A 17,694-nucleotide genomic window follows, 5' to 3' on the forward strand; every position below is an offset into this window, starting at 1 on the left:
GTGAAAGCTAAAACAAACAATCTCAAACCAACACAAGAGATTTACGTGGTTCGGCGTAAAGCTTACGTCCACGAGCAAAGCACGGCAATGAATTTTACTAAACAAATGGAGATTACAAAAGAGTGTTTAAACTCTCACAACCCAAATCCCACAAATTACAAACCCTAAACCAAACGAGTAGAGAACCCAAACAAATAGAGAAGATTCTCCCAAATTGCTCTCTAACTCACAAACTCACAAATTGACTCTCACCATATTACCACACGAATGAGCCACACTAAATACACTAACCCTAAGGTCCTATTTATAGTGCATAGGACTTAGGTTACAATAAGAATCCTAATAGGAAATAAATCCAAATCCTAATCAAATAGGTAATTAACAAAATCTCTCCACCGAGGAAACTAACTAAGAAGTCAAAACCAAACCCAAATACGACACCAAAACCAAATAGGTAACACAAACCTAATTTATTACATCATCCTAATTTTGAGCCAAAAACCCAACACATCTTAACTCAGCTACAACGCGTAAATATCCTATATCTCTTATCCTTGCTCTCTACCTTGGTTTGATATATAAATAACCCACATGTGGTGGTTTGTGTAATATGGGTACTGAAGAATGCTACAGTTAATTTCTCATGCGCAAGTGCAAATCCTAACAAGCAAATGTTAGAAACCGGTAACTGACTGTAGCACAGCTCATCTGGATTAGGTATGGACAGTTAAAGATGCACATAAAAGGGGCATCTAAACCATCCATACCTAACCCAACGACGAAGGAACAACAATTTAATATAATAATGCCAATGCTAAGAAGAATTTTTTATTGTGTTCTGAAGTATCCAGTATAGAAAACCTAATATAATAATGCCAATGCTAAGAAGAATTTATACTTTGGAAGCACCACATAATTTTTTTTCATTGTTGTTTGAAACATATAGCATTGAAGGGAGAAGCTACATTGAAAGAAAGATAAGGATGCTGCAAGAAGAGACTAAATGGGACTGCACCTGTGATGCCTATCGAGGACAACCCTGTCGCTGAGGAGGTCGATTTCGACGTTGACAAGTATAGATCAATGCTTGCAATAGGTTCCCAGCTCACCACTGAAACACCTGACGGTTTGTATTTTATACCTTCATTTATTCAGCTTTTTCTTTTGATAAATTATTAGATGAAATGACGAGTTTATAAATCTCAACTGTTGAACTGATCAAAATTCAATCAAATATCGGTGACATATCGATCAGAAACTAATCATTTTAGCAAGTGGAATCTGTATTTCCATCATTCCGGCGAACATACCATTTCTTTGTATTGTGTAAGTTTACTGCATCCCCGACTCTCCGAATCTCGAAAGAGCATGGATTTTGGTTTCGAATTCCTAATTGAATTTGCAAATTGTGTTTGCAGAGAAGTACAAGGTTAGATCGGTGTCTGCCATCCTCAACAGTGAAGCCAAGGTCTGCATGTTGCTCTTGTTCACTGCTATTTTGTAAATCCATGGAAGTAACTAAAGCCTCAATTAGAGCTTAAACTTCAATTCTTAATTCAACTTTACAGGTCCTTCAAATGAGGAAGCTCAGTCTATTCAAAAACACGAAGGAAAGTACGTAAATGAAAAATTCGTTACAATGTGAATCGCATCTCACGTGAGATAGTTCAAAAAAGAATCTGAGTCCGAAACTATTTTCAGATTCTAATTGCTTTTCGTTATGATGTAAGTAGGTATCATACTGGACATGTACGCAGAGCTGTATAAAGAGTCAGAAGCGGGTGAGAATGGTACGGGTTATCGCATTTTTTTAACGACAAGTAGGGGGGCATTCAAGCTAGACATGGAAGCCGACTATCAACGGTACAAGACATGGGCGACAACCATTAACCATATGCTCATGGTCTCTACTTCATTTATGAAATATCATCTTCAATACTACATGAACTAGTGACCAAAAAAGAACTAGTGTTATGAGCTATATCCCCATGATCATTGTATTGCTGCACCTATGTGTATATTTTCCCTCCACTTGTGACTATAATCAATTCGCCATTCCGGCTTAACACAATCATTTCTGCTAAACAACAAGCTAATGTATTATCAAAGCATAACTACAATGTGATAGCAAATAATTATAGGAATACAAGAAGCAAAACAGAGGGAAGAATGCAAATTGAGACGAGTAAATTATAGGAACACTAAAGCTTATGTATGATGACGACACAACTATTTGTACGACATTTTCAGACCACATCACTAAAGGGGTCAAAACTGATATCATGTTTAACCATGACAGCCTATCCATGCTCACAGGCTGTATCCAGTTGAAAAATCAAGTTTAACACAACATAGATAGACACACAAAAACGCAGAAAAAACAACAGAAACAAAGCATTTAATAAAATCCGGGGTTAATGAATGGAAAAAAATTTGTTACATACTAATTGGCGGTCTGAAGTTGGAATCTGCTGAGGCGGGCATGTCTCCAATAAACCCCCATGCTCTGGCCATTCACTCCATTCATCAAGACATAAAGTCAATAAATTCTTCCAGCCCATCATACTGGAGTGGTTCTAGTTGCACATACAATAATCAGTCGCCTGTCAAACCGTACACAACAACTGACGCTTGCAGATCACGGTCCACTTTGAAGTGCGCATGGAAAAACCTTTTTATCTGTCGTCATAGGCCAGATATAAGTACAGTGCAACCATGGAAAGCAATTTAAGAAGTAACTTATTTGTATTTGGCATAAATGCAACAATTAAGCAGTAAAATTATGAGTTGTAGCATGCACCTTTTTGAAAGAATGTGAAATCAGAAAAGCCCTCAACTGTTTTTCTTCCGAATCAAATACTACAATGTGACTAGGTAAAGACCAATTCTTTGCAAGTTCTGATGTAAAACTAACAGGATCCATCATGAATTGGTCAGATTCATCTGGGATTCCTTTTTCTTCACTGTCGACAAAATTTCCAACAAATTGTAAGTTACAAACCGTTCTCATGAAGAGCTGCAAGAAAGAAAATAATTCCATCCACGTTGCTAAGGATCAAACCTTGGTGAGCAGTCTAGGAATCTCATCGGAAGGTCACGGTGCACCGTAGAGTAGTAAGGTGTAGCGTGGCAAGGCATCAGAAAAAGTATATTTGTCACTTTTCCATGAAGCACTTCTTTGGATAGATAGTAAGTAACATCCTCGGTTCCTCTCTGTCTAGCATGTTCAAAAGTGTTATCCAAAAGGAAAGATGGAAGTGGAATAAGGACCGTAAAACAACTTAAATGAAAACATTCAAGATAGAAGTCTAGCATTTAAAGCGAGTACTTGCCAAAGAACAATAAAAAGCTACCCAGCCCTTGTGTTTATCAAAAAGCAAAATGAGTACCTGATGAACCAAACTCATATATAGGGCCACTGGAATATTGGTAGCGAGCAAGAAAAAGATGGCCAACTGCATTTTTGCAGGGAATTTGCTACCATATGCAGAAACCGATGTTCTTAATGCAGCTAAGGAATGTCCAGAGAATATCAAAGCTATAGGAAGTACAGGCAGAACAAACCTGTAAGGTAAATTTAGAAATTGTAAACAGAATGAAAGGTCAAAGAACCATATTCAATTGTATAAATTAATAGAAGAGGTACCTGAATTCTTTGTGGCCTAGCACACTATAAAGTCCTAAAACCCATGCAATAAGGCCAGAAAGTTTCCAATTTTTGGATTGTATGATTCCAGCAACAGAAAATGGTAAGAAAGAGAATATCATGACTGTAAATCCCTGAGTGAAGTACCAGTGCCACTTATGAGTCCCATAATAGTCTCCACCAGCAGAGAGAAAATTGAATCTTATAAAATTAAGAGGTACAAAGACCCATGAGCCGTACATCAAACGATCCAATAAAAATGTAATACCAAGCACCAGGACCCTGAAACATTAGGTCAAAAAGAGTAAAGAGAACAATAATAATGTCAACTCAACTATGCAAAACTACACATAAGCTGACATGAATGCTTGACCTGCCTCCATAGGAGCTTACACAATTCATTAAGATTTTTAGTCACCCTGCAGTGGTGCTGACGTCTTTCCTAGATGTTGCTTAACTTAATACATGGAGACTACTAAAACGAAAATAAGACATGTTTTACCAAATCATTTCCATAACCAGGCTAAAACTCATTTCAGAGAATTATATAAGCCGAGAACTGGTTTTAAGTGACAGACATTTCAAGGTATCATTATTGTTTTCATCACCTTTATCACGTGCATATCAAATTTCATTAATCACCAATAACCCTACAGCTGCCACTCCTTTTATACAAGGACCTATTAGTGCGACAACAAGTTTCCTTTTTTTTTTTTTTGGCATCTATCCTCATCAACTATAACTCCATGTTACCATTAAAGCCAAACTTCAAAAATTCACAATTCAAGCTTCATTTTCAATTACTAGTCCACTGCCGAAATAAAAGAGAAAACAAACAGGACAAAAATCATTATGAGAATAACCTATGATATAACTCAGAAGCACAAACAATTCATGATCAAGTTCCTAATATAAGCACTATTTAAAACAAGCATTTAATGGGAGATGGCTAAAGACCTACCCCATAGGAGCCACTTCCAGAAAAATGAATCTCAGTTTATCACATGTCAAAAATAGCTCAAGAAGGCCAACATACAGCCATATGATAGCACTTGTTGGTCTGATAGCACAAGCTAATGCGGCAATAATCAAACCCCACTTCCTTGATTCCAAGGGAAGTTTGCTGGAAGAAGCCCTCATACAGGGCCAGTAGTACAGGCTCACAAGGGTAAGAACAGTCTCCAAACTATTTGATAATGTACGAGTGATGCAGTAAAACATAAACCAATTTGTCAATTGTGAGAACAGCTGCAATTGAGTTAAGTACATACTTTAACAGAAAGAGCCTGATGTTTACAATAGTGTTTTCAGTCAATAATAGTAATTGAAATTGACTATCTGAAATAAACATACAGTTAGACATAACTATTACCATTAAAGGAGTAAAGAACCCCTGTACAAAAGGATACAGCCCATTTAGCAACGCAGTCATCAAAGAGGATGACAGAGAGTTTATACAAGTATAGATCACCAAAGGCAGCAAAACAAGACTGAAATAGCCGCGGAGCCTTGACCTGCAGAAGATAGAATAAAGATGACAATAAGAACTTCAAAAGACAACAAGGAGAAATGGAATTACTTCATGCAGCAGAAGTTTGATGTGATCTGGGGTTGCAAAGTAAGCATAAGGATATCAAGGGAAACCTTTCTAGAACAAATACCAATGCACGTGAAAAAACATTTAAATCACTTAATGACAACAATTCATAATAACTCCTAGAAACTTATGTAGGCAACTATAACGATTCAAAATCAGAATAAGCTAATTTCTCAAGTGATGCATCTGTCCGATGATCATTTTAACTTGTAACAAGTATGAACTTTTATATCCACAAGTCCGCCAAAGATACAGTTCACAGGAACCCATTCTTCCTTCCCTTGCATATAATATAATAACAGCATTATAGTTTAACTAAGGCATACATTGCCCATAATTATAAAACGATTACCATGAGCCATGGGGTATCAAGACCCAACACTGCAAGAGCTTTGTAAAGGAAGGCAAAGAGAAAAGGATGCAAATAGCTACGAATCCCCTTCTTCCACTCCCACGTCAAATGGCCATACCTGTCATTTACACAACAATAAAAATAGAAACCCATTTGAAGATTAGTTATTTACCCTTTTAAATCAAGAATCTTCACTCTTTGCCTTGCAAAAGAAAGGGGAAATAAAGGGTACCCAAAAGTGATGCGATGTGCAACTTCAAGGGCTTGCCAGTGTTCATCAGGGTTAAAATAGGTCTGAATCAACAGAGCATTTGCTATTCGAAAGGCCAAACAGAGTGCAAAGACCTTCCTGGAGGAGCCTAGAAAATCACCTGGCCGGGATTCCTTTTGCTGTGGACCTAATTTCGTAGGAACTGGGTTTTCGGTTTTGACTGATTCTGCTGCTGGTGAGACAGCAGCACTCTGCCTTTGCCTCATTATCCACACAATTGCAAAATCTTCTGTGAGCAATGCGAAGCTCGAACGATTATAAAGATTTATCTTTTCTAAACCGAATTTTTAATAATTTTAAATTAGAAATGCAAAGGCTCGTCCGAATCAATGAATTTCAAATCTATAAAATTGGCATTCATAGCTTTGAAAATGCATTATTGGATAAACAGGGAATTTAATTCAACTATTCAATTATACAACAGCAACATAAATGAATTTTACAGGGTTCCTCTAATCACCCAAATAAACGAAAATTAATAATTATTACAACAATAATAAAATCAACAAAAATACGACTGGAGATTGATTGAAATATTAAACCCTAAACCCCTTGCAAACTAATGAATATCATTATTTCACAGAATTTGAACAGAGAGGCTTACTGGCGTCGAACTCAGTGCAGATTCACCGAGTATCAAAGAGTCTCAGAGAGAGAGAAAAACTAAGCGTTAACGAATGTGAGAGAGGAGCCTGTGGAGAGGTCGATGACATCGATCCAGAAGGAGACAAGGGTTGGGAGAGGTCAGCATCAACGGCGTCCGCCGTGCCTGAAAGACACAAACTGGCCGAGGAAGGGAGTAGCGCGGAAGAGTCCCGGAGTTTTAAATGCCTTCACAACGAAATAGAGTTGAATGCACCAAATCGGATCTCAACTTTATTTATTTTTTATTGTATAGAGTTTGGCTTTTGAACAAGAAATAGGATCCTCGCATTCTCTGTTAGAATTCCCTCAATCTTTTAATTTTGTCATTTTATCGTGCGGTTAAAATTTATTTAAAATTATATTATTTAAAATTAAATATAAATAATACTTGATGAAAACTGATCTGCATGATGTACGACAACAGATAAGATTAAAGGATTCTCGGATCCTCACAATGAGAATCCAGTGAGGATCCTATATCTTCGATTGGGATGAGGATCCTCTCTAGATTCTCTTTGTTAGAATTCCAGAGATTACTTTACCGTGTCCATTCATTACATCATGCAGCCAATTTTCTTGTAGTATTATTTGTATTAATTTTAAAATAAAAAATTTAAAATGATTTATAGCATATGATGACAGGTGAACAAATGAAGTGATCCAAGATATCCTCACACAAGGATCCAGATAGGTTCCTATTCCCTTCGTTTGTTCATGAATTGTTTTCTTGTATCAAACCGTCCATTGATTTGGTTGGTCAGTTAAATTGACCAACTTCCTCATATGCCAAAAAAAGGTAAAACATTAAACCATTTATTACCATTGCTTGCATACAAATTAAAATTCCATAGAACCGATTTGCTCAAACTCAAACAAACTAGAAAATTTCCAAATGTGTACACACACATATACATACATATATGCAAATATAAAATTGAAAACCCAAAATACAAACTACAACAATCATCACAAAAGCTAAGAAAAGAAATTCAAAAATTATCTTAGAGGCAGAAAAAACCTAACTTTTTCACATTGCCATACAAAATCTGAAAATACCTCAATATAAAACATTAAAAAAAGGTAGTTGTTGTGGCCTATATTAACCGACAAGGTATAGAGAGCTGCAGCAAGAGAGAGTGGAGAAAGTGTTCAGCTTTCTTTGTTTGTATTGTAAGGTTTTCAAAGGAACGTGAGTTATAATAAAATCATGATATCGAATATGTTATGAAGACTAATTGGACTTATATTAATAATGAACTTACAAGTATTTTTTTTTTGAAATCAAGTACAATATTCATTTCATAAGGGAATAACGTACAAACAATGGGAAATGGTGCTAACAATGAGCCTCAATAAAAACCTTCCCGGGTAAAACCGGAATGAAGGGAAAAAGAGTGTCCTGCACCAACTAAATTAAGAATGAAAATTATCCTCCAAAATAAGATCACAAATTACATCGGGAGGTTCTTCAAACCGCAAAACTGGCTGTGGCAGAGTAAGACCGTGGCGAGCCAGTCGGTGTGCCACTTCATCGTCGCACAAAATTAGCCTTCCATTGTTGGACAGGTTGTAGTAGCCTCCGTGTGTCAGTTAATATATGCCCAAGGGGACCATAATTAATCTCCATGTTATTTTGTATAGCAGCTATTACCATCAAGGCGTCTCCCTCCAACATTACATTATGATTACGCCATCTCTGAAGAAATAGAGCAGCCTCTCGAACTACTGCAACTTCAGCCATTAGAGCTGACATAATCCCCTCCAGTTGCATCGCCAAGGTAGCAATAAACTCCTCAGCCACCTCTCGAATAATCAGTCCAGCTCCTCCTCTGCTGTTCGGCTTATCTCATGCCCTATCAAAATTTCACTTTATCCACCCTTCCTCTAGCCTCCTCCATTTATGAACCTCTACAACCTGAGATTTCGATTGGACCACATTCCATTTCTTAAACTCCAACAACCCATGCTTGAATTTGGAGTTCCTGTGGTGGTAAAGTTGAGCCCCTCCATAATAACTCATTACATGCTTTCCAAATATTCCACATCAACATAACGACTAGATCAAAGCTCTCCCTGAACATCATAAAAGCCATCTTTGCCACCCAATCTTGCAACCCTACATCTCCTTGTTGCATATGATGTAAACCCAACGAACTAGCAAACCATGTAGCTCTAGCATGGGGGCACTGCAACATAATATGCTCGATCGTTTCAGGTACAGTCTCACAGATAACACAATAGTCATCCAGTACAACCTTCTTCAACTTCAAGTTTACTTTAGTCAGCAAAGCATTTAAGCAACCCATCCATATGCAAATTTTTATCTTCCCCGGTACCTTAGCACGCCAAAGTGCCTTCCATAGGAATTTGATCTCTACTAGCATCTCAGAACCCACGGGAACATCCCCACAGATGTCACTACAAGTCCGAGCTACAAAATATGTACTCTTAGTCATGAATACTCCTTTAGGCTCTTTGATCCAAATCAACTCATCATGCGGATAAAAGAAACTCAAAGGAATACTTAAAATAAGATTGACCTCCTCAGGGAAGAACATTCGAGAAACCACTTGCATATTCCATCTCATACGATCCGCCTCCACCATCAAATATCAAACAATAAGATTAGGGTGAACTCCGAGAGGTATCAGACTCAACACCTTGGCCTAGTTCTCTCTCAGCAACCAAGAATCCCCCTAGATTTTTATCTTTAAACCATCACCTGCACACCATCTAGCTCATCAGTGGATCAGAACCCTAGCTGATGCAATGCTCTTCCAACAATAAGAAGAATTGGACTTTACTAAGGCATGTAGAAAATCCAATTCGTGGAAATATTAAGCCTTAAAAACTTGGACCACCAGAGAGTGTGGTTGTTTTATAATGTTCCAACATTGCTTAGCAAGCAAAGCAAGATTAAAGGCGTACAAATCTTTGAAACCTAAACCTCCTTCACTTTTTGGCTTGCACATTCACTGCCAGCTCAATTAATGAATGCTTATTTTGCCGACTTATTTTCCCCATCAAAATTGAGTAACCATTTGGTTCCATTCCTCACATAACGTTTTTGGAAGCAAAAAGGGCTGCATGGTGTATAACGGAATAGCTTGGACCACAGTTTTAATTAAGATCTCTTTTCCCGCAATACTTATGAGACCCCCACGCCAACCATTAAGTTTTTTCCATAACCTATTTTTGATATATGCAAATGTTTGTTTCTTTGTCTTACCCGTGTACACCGGAAGGCCAAGATACCTCTCATGGTATTTCACACGAGTCATACCCAAACAATTCGCAAGCAACTGAGCATCCACCTCATTTACATTGGTACTAAATGCCACCCCGCTTTTCAATAGATTAACTGTTTGCCCCAAGGTTTCTTCATAAATTCACAATAAGGTCTTCAACTCATAACATTCTTGTAAAGTACTCCTCGCAAACATAAAACTATCATCCGCAAAGGGCAGATGATTTATACTAGGTGCATCATTACAAACCTTTATCCCTTTTAATTTGCCTTAGGCCTCTCATGCATCCAATAATGTTGATAAACCTAGAATACAATTCATGCCTCTGTGCAATACTCATTTCAGTGAATGGTTTTCCAAACAAAGCTTGTAATTTATCTTCCATTTCCACTATTTCACCTGGGATGGACCGCTCCATACTCTTCACCCACTTCAACAACTGCACTCTCGTCGCTTTAATTTTTTCCGTGACTTGATACATCAGGGAACTAGTACACATGGAAGACCAACCCACCTATACCGCAACCTCACAACCGTCACTCACGGACCACCCATCTTCATACCTTAAGCTTAGCTCTTTTCCTGACTTCCCATTCTAACAAAATCAGTATATGATCCGACGATGTTAGTTTCATATGAACAACTCGAAACCTAGGAAATAACTCAATCCAACTCTGAGTGGCCAAGCCTCGATCCAACCTCACCTTTATACCTATGCCCCTTGTTGTAGCCCAAGTAAATTTATTGCCAACAAAGCCCATATCTTGCAGATCACATTCTGCTAAAGCATTCTGAAATCCTTCCATTTGCCTCTCACTTCGTATATCACCACCTTCTTGTTCCATATCTTGGATGACCTCATTAAAGTCGCCCAAACAACACCAAGGTAATGATGAAGTGTCCTTAAGACGGCTTAATAGTTCCCAAGATTTATGACACTCGACTTCAACTAGATAACCATAGAAGAATGTCAATATCCAGTGAAGCGCTTCTCCCACTCCTCCCACTTCGAGATCAATGTGATTCGATGAATAAGAGCAGAGTGATATTTAAGCGTCCTCCTTCCACATAGCACACAACCCACCAGATCTTCCTGAACTTGTTACCGCAAACACACGATCAAACTGTAATTGTGATTTAAGCTTCTCCATATGTTCCTTGTAGCTTTTTGTTTTGCGTAGAAAAATCATAATGGGATCTTTAAAGAGAACAAGTCTTTTTAGCGCTTGAATTGCACAGAGGTTCCCAAGCCCCCAGCAATTCCAACTAATGCAACTCATTGTGCTCGACACGTCTTTTGGTTACCTGGGAACCTCCAATATAATCCATATCTCTATCCACACGTTTACCCAGTTCAAGTGGAACAAACTAGGCACGAAATAACCTTTTACTTCCTGTATTACATCCCGAGTGGTGTTTAAACTTTTTTCCAGCCAACTCCCTCATACCAAAGATAAGAGGATCAAGATTAAATGGATCGGACCCTAAGGATATGGTTAGTTCAGCCTGCTGCACCATGTTCTCACTACCCAAGACTAAATCAGCATGATCACGTGGACGGTTGCCCGTCCCATTTGCTGCAGTTTGATTGTTTAAATTCTAAAATTTCCCTAGCTGTAAGTTACATTATGTCAGGATCTCAGAACCAAACAACATTAGAGGTTGAGGTTGTCTCATGACTACTTGTTCCCTTGATTGATAACAATCAACCTCAACACCCATTGGGGATCCCTCCGTCACCAGTCCCATATATGGTAGAATTACCCTCGAATCATCAACCATTTGATCATGCATGACAGCTTCAGGTATAGCGACTTCATTAAGGTCAGGTACCCCCACATTTAAAGGTCTTCCATGAGTCTTCATATAGACTTGCACATTCATCCCCACTTTTGTTGCACTTCTACCTGTATCCAACTCCTGGGAATTAAAACCCCTTCCCACTTTATCCTCCGCCTCCATATCTTCAGCCATGACCTCATCCAAATCCTCCTCCGATGGTACTCTCATATCCTATCTAGTCTCCGGTTTTAGACCAAACCTTTTGCCAGCCAGTTTTCTATAGGCTTTCCCCAATACATCTTCCTGAAACCATTTCCCATAAGGTTTGGCATAGTCATCATCCTGTCGTCCTTTGAACTTAACGCATTGATCCTCCACATGATCCATCATGCCACATAGGAAACATGTTAGGGGTAATTTCTCGTACTAGATATCAACATTCAACATTTGACCTTCTAATTGTAAAGCCACCAATCACCTCAATGGTTTACGAACATCCAGTTGAACCTTAATTCTGAGAATACTACCAAATTGTTTCTCCTTTTGACTTCGATCGGTAAGTACATATGCCCCTAAATGGTTACCCAAAACTTCACCCATCTGCCTTGTCATGTAACTGAATGGCAGCCCTTTCACTTGAACCCAAAATTCTTGATAATACAAAGGAACCCTTGTTGGGTAAGCCATATTGTTTGCCTCCGCAAGGAGCAATAAATACTGTTTGTTGAATAGCCATGGTCCTCCCCACAAAATAGATGTTTGTTCATACAGATTATTAAAGCCAAACACAAAGCGGTCATCTTCTAGGTCAAAAATCAACACATTCACCTTAGGACGCCATAGGTTCCTCTTCTGCCTTTTGAAGCTTACCTTATTAACTGGTTTATAGGTTAGAACTTACAAGTATTTTAATCATGATAAAATACATAAGAGGGAAATTATTAGAAGTAAAGATAATGGAATAAGAGTTGGTTACAAACTCTTAAAACAACAAACACAACTGCTACCACGATAGGAGGAGCATTTGTAATCTCACGCATACAATATAACTGCAGTATGGTCCCTCTTCTCGAACATGAGGTTTATATGCACTAGCCCTATCAAGAATCAAACTATTTTGAGTCCTAGAGAAGACAAGATAACTGCAAAGGTTTTGATACATTATCTTTGCAATTCTTTCAAAAGAGTTTGTGTTGGTTGCCTAACCTCATGGCTAACATGCAAGTAAGTCTTGCTTCCTTTATTTGTATATTAGTACTCTATGTTGACAACAATATAACATATATAAATGTAGTTTAGTGATCTGGTTGATCAACTTCTTAAAGTATCTAAATGCCAACATGTGGTATTAGAGCACAGTCAATCTAGACATTAGACTCATATAGTTGTCTACATGATTGACTATGTTTTGGTTTTCCGCTACTACATTGATATATTTCATTACGATCCATCAATAATAAGTGTTAATGGATTGGTTGTCATTCTATAAAGATCCTTTCTCATAAGATACATTCTGTGTTCGTATCAAATGAGGGGGGAAAAGGAATGGTTTGTTATGTTCATTAGATACTGCAATATAATTTAGCATCTTATATTGCAGAAATATTTCATTGTTAAGTAGATCATCAAAATAACTTGTAAGGACCACCAAAGTGGTTTAATTGTTGTCATGATTTTGTAAGATTCAATAGTGCACAATAATATGTGACTTATATGCTCTAACAAGTAGAAAATTTTCTAAAGAAACTATTTACTGGGATTGGCTATAAGTTATTGTATCGTAAGTTATAAAACTGGCAATATATATACACATTCATTCTTGCCCAAAGGTGTTGGACTTATATATATTCTAGTGTTTATAATTAGCTATGCAAGATTTGAGATTCATAATCATGATTATATGGATAGTTTCTTGCTCAAAAGTGAAACTAGTTCCATAATTTTTGAGTGGCAAAGAATAATAAGTTCATTTTCTTTGTCACAAAATCATGAATCTCAGAATCAAATGATGTTTTGATTGCTGGTTTCAACATGCTCAATCTCATGAACATTGAGAAGCTGAATGGGAATAATTTTAAGACATGGAAGCAGCAAATTGAAATGCATCTTGGTATGTTGGAATTCAGCATTGCATTCACTCAGAGTCAACCAACTACTTTAACTGAGACAAGCACTGCTGTAGAGAAAGAAACATTTGCCAAATGGGAGAAGGCTAATCAAATGTCTTTACTGATCATGCAAAATTCGATGGAGGAACACATCAGAGGTGGCATTCAGAGTTATGACTTGGCAAAGCAAGATATGGCCAAGATTGAAGAAAAGTATATGAGATCTGATAAGGCTGAAACTGGGGCATATCTTTCAGATTTGATCAATGCCAAATTTGATGGTACTGGGAGTATTCGAGAGCACTTGCTTAAGCTTGTCAATGTGTCTAACAAGCTTAATGCAATGGATGTAGCTATTGCAGACCAATTCCTTATTCATTTGGCTTTGTATTCTCTGCCAAATGAATATGAACAACTCAAAGTGAGCTATAATACCCAGAAAGAAACATGGGATGTCAACAAGTTGATCTTCATTTGTTGTCCAAAGGTGGAGAGAATGAAGAAAAGTAAGCATGAAATTGTGAATCTGGTGCAGTATGGGAGAAGGAAGGGGAAAGTCTTTAGAACAAGCAAACCTGCAACACTCAAGATTGGCAAAGCTGCAACTAAGTCAGGTTCTCCATACCTTGGTTCCAAGAAACATGCTTCTAATTCTGCTATACCTCTTAAGTCTGATCTTGCCTCAACTAACACTGGTCTTAGATTTAATAAAATTAATCTTAAAAAGTGTCATTTATGTTGTTCCACTAAGCATTTAAGAAAGAATTGAGCTGGATTTAAAGCTTGGCTTATTAAGAAAGGTATTGCAGCCATAAATGTTATTGTTACAGTAGAATCAAACATGGTTTTTGTTCCTCAACACTTATGGTGGTTTAACACTGGCTATTTTGTGCATATAACCAATTCACTGTAAGGATTTCAAAACTAGAAAGGCCAAATTAAGGAGCATTACAATGTCTATGTTGGAAATGGAAACAAAGTCACTATTGAGTCAGTTGGTCAAGTCATGTTAAAGCTTTCTTCTTGTTATGTTTTAGTGTTGAACAATGTGCTTTATGTACCTTCTATGAGAAGGAATTTACCTTCTGCAACTAAGTTTGTAAAAGATGGTTTTTCTTTCATTCGTGATGACAATTGTATTCGCTTTTATTTGAAGAATCAATATGATAATTTGCTTGGTTTTGCATCACTTAATGGAGGTCTTTGGCAAGTGCAATGCACCTATTTTTATGAGTGTCTCAATGTTTATGCTTTTGCTCCTAAGAGATTGATAACTAATGATGGTTCTTCTATGTTATGGCATAGAAGATTAGGACACATATCCAAAGAGAGGATGATGAGACTAATGAACATAGGTGTGCTGCCAACCTTAAACATCAATGATTTTCAGACTTGTGTTGATTGTTTTAAGGGCAAAACTACCATTTCAAATAAAAAGACCAGTTCAACCAGAAGTAAAATCCTTTTAGAGATAATTCACACTAATGTTTGTGGTCCATTTCTAACAAGGGCGATTTGTGGCAACACTTACTTTGTACTCTTCATTGATGACTTTTCTATGTATACTTATCTTTATTGATTTCTAAAAAATCTCAAGTGCTCAATTATTTTAAAATTTATAAACTACAAGTGGAAAAACAACTAGGGAAACAAATTAAAGTAGTAAGATCAGATAGGGCCGTTTAGTATTTTGGAAGGTATACAGAAATAGGACAACGAAAGGGACCCTTTACTTTATTCTTGCAGCAAGAGCGAATTGTAGCACAGTATACTACACTAGGAACACCATCCCAAAATGGCTTTGCAGAGAGAAGGAATCGTACTCTTAAAGACATGGTTAAAAGCATGCTTTCACAGTCACAACTTCCAGAGTTTTTATGAACTTTGGATGAGCAGAAAACTAAGCATTGAACACTTGCATATTTGAGGATGTAAATGTGAAGCACAACTATACAATCCATATCAAAGAAACTGGATATAAGAACAACTAGCTGTTATTTTGTTAGATATCCAGAGATATCCAAGGGGTTTCGTTTTTACTGTCCTAATTCTCACACCAGGTTGGTTGAAACCAATAATGCAAAGTTTGTTGAAGAGTACCAATCATTGCATTCTTATTCCAAAAAATAGTTATGTATTTGAGGAAATGGATGTAATGGAAATGAATGCTGACAATGATGCCACAGTTTTGACTTTGCCTGCAACTATTGTATCCAATAGTTCACTTACACAAGCTCAAATAGAGTCTTTTGCCCTCACTGATCAAAATCTTCCTTCATTAAGTTCAACACCAGTTTCAATTACTCAAGAACTAGCAGTACCACCACTAATTTCAACATCAATTGAGCATGGAAGACCATCCAAGCAGCATCCTCCACTACTGCAACACTGAGGAAATAAAAAAGAACTAGAAGGTCTGCATTGTCTAGTGATTATGTGACTTATCTTAATGAGATTGAGTATGATTTTGGAGATGAGAATGATCCAACTAACTATAAAGATTCCATGGAAAGTGCACAAGCTTCTTTATGGTATGCTTCCATGCAGGATGAATTGTGCTCGATGGAAAAGAATGGAGTTTAGACCCTAGTTGAGGGATGCACAAATATGAAGCCTATAGGGAATAAGTAGGTTTTCAAGACCAAACGAGATTCCAATTGTAATGTTGAGAAACTTAAAGCCAGATTACTGGCAAAAGGTTTCACATAAAATGAGGGTTTAGACTACACATAAACATTTTCTCCAGTATCTACAAAAGACTGATAGGAGCATATTTATGTGACTTAGTTAGCTTGTTTTCTTGCATTTATGTTGTTAGTTCATAGTTATTTTAGTATTTTAAGCTATTTTCGTGTGTTTTAGTTTGGATATTTGATTTAGTTTTCTTTCTTTGATCTTAGGTACTAGAGAAACAAGATATGTCAATTGCTAACATTCAGGCTCAAATAGCAAATCTTACTTCTCAATTGTCATAGTACATCAACAGGACCACAATACAAAGCACCCCCTACATTCGATGTGTCCTATACGCAAGGATATCTAGCTAACCAATCATCCATATTTTTCCCTAATTTTGCACAGATTTCTCTAAGTCTTTAATTTACTTGTTTTACTTTCAATTTCGTCAAAACCAATTCCCCCTTTACTTTGTTGAGTCATATTAGTTAGAAATTGTTTTAGTTTGTGTTTTTAAGTGTTTTAAATCAAGTTAAAACCAATTTTCGTCCAAATTCACTCCTAGTGTCTAGTTTGAGTCTAATTAGCTTGTTTTGTGCTATTTTGAGTCATTTTAGTTGTTTTAGTGTATTAGAGTCTAGTTTTGCATTCTTTGAGTCTAGTTTAGTGTTTCAACCTTAGTTTTACATTTTTAAGTCAGTTTCAAGTGTTTTAGCAATCCCTCCTAATCCCCGGTCCAGAACGATCCTTACTTATACATATACTACAATTGTCAAAATAAGGTTTAATTTGCGTGCTTATATATTTCGCATCAAAGACTATTTTCGAATCATCATTGCCCTTGCAGCTCATTTTGATCTTCACTTACATCAAATGGATGTGAAGACTGCCTTCTTAAATGGCAATCTTGATTAAACAATCTACATACAACAACCCCAAGGATTCGTTGAAAGGGGGAAGGAAGGTTTTGTTTGCAAGCTTAATAAGTCTATATATGGACTTAAACAAGCTTCTAGACAGTGGTATATGAAATTTGATGAGGTAGTGGTCTCATTTGGCTTCATTAAGAACAAAATAGACAGTTGCATCTATTTAAAGGTGGTGAAATTAGGTTTCATTTTTATGGTCCTATATGTTGATGACATACTTTTGGCTAGTTCAAATGTGCAATTATTAAATGAAATAAAAAAACATGTTGTCTAACAGCTTTGACATGAAGGATTTGGGTAAAGCGCACTTTGTCTTAGGCGTTGAAATTGTGAGAAATAGATCAAAAGGAACCATTGGTCTTTCACAAAAGAATTGTATTAATAAAGCGCTTAAAAGGTTCAATATGTCAGGTTGTAGCAGTGGTGATGTACCTATTTCA

The 17,694-nt window shown here is 37.0% G+C and overlaps 1 protein-coding gene across 4 annotated transcripts; it reads right to left on the reverse strand.

Moving 5' to 3' along the window:
• Nucleotides 1–2,190: 2,190 nt before the first annotated feature.
• Nucleotides 2,191–6,833, reverse strand: LOC103403563 (mannosyltransferase APTG1). 4 transcript variants are annotated; one of them, XR_011577070.1, is made up of 10 exons: nt 6,471–6,833; nt 5,828–6,095; nt 5,596–5,713; nt 5,056–5,160; nt 4,608–4,894; nt 3,647–3,928; nt 3,390–3,564; nt 3,062–3,217; nt 2,801–2,963; nt 2,191–2,679 (listed from the first exon to the last, which is right to left on the reverse strand). XR_011577070.1 is itself a non-coding variant. In XM_008342403.4 (10 exons), exons 2-10 carry the CDS (start codon nt 6,070–6,072, stop codon nt 2,596–2,598), a joined length of 1,611 nt encoding a protein of 536 aa, XP_008340625.1. In that variant the 5' UTR covers nt 6,073–6,095; nt 6,471–6,833; the 3' UTR covers nt 2,191–2,595. The 4 variants fall into 4 exon arrangements, 2 of the variants coding, with proteins under 2 accessions (XP_008340625.1, XP_008340626.1); XR_011577071.1 differs by having other exon boundaries at nt 5,828–6,092; nt 6,471–6,733; XM_008342403.4 differs by having other exon boundaries at nt 3,062–3,213.
• Between the last annotated feature and the right edge of the window lie 10,861 nt (nt 6,834–17,694).

The sequence above is a fragment of the Malus domestica genome, chromosome 16, assembly GCF_042453785.1.
Source record: "Malus domestica chromosome 16, GDT2T_hap1".
Lineage (NCBI taxonomy): Eukaryota > Viridiplantae > Streptophyta > Magnoliopsida > Rosales > Rosaceae > Malus > Malus domestica.

Excerpts from the sequence above, each read along its gene's own strand:
- LOC103403563 (XM_008342403.4), bottom strand. The coding sequence starts at position 6,072 with ATGAGGCAAAGGCAGAGTGCTGCTGTCTCACCAGCAGCAGAATCAGTC. Across the intron at positions 3,929-4,607 it reads CTGGAAGTGGCTCCTATGGG|GGTCCTGGTGCTTGGTATTA; the intron begins GTAGGTCTTTAG and ends CTAATGTTTCAG. Across the intron at positions 3,214-3,389 it reads ATATGAGTTTGGTTCATCAG|AGAGGAACCGAGGATGTTAC; the intron begins GTACTCATTTTG and ends CATGCTAGACAG.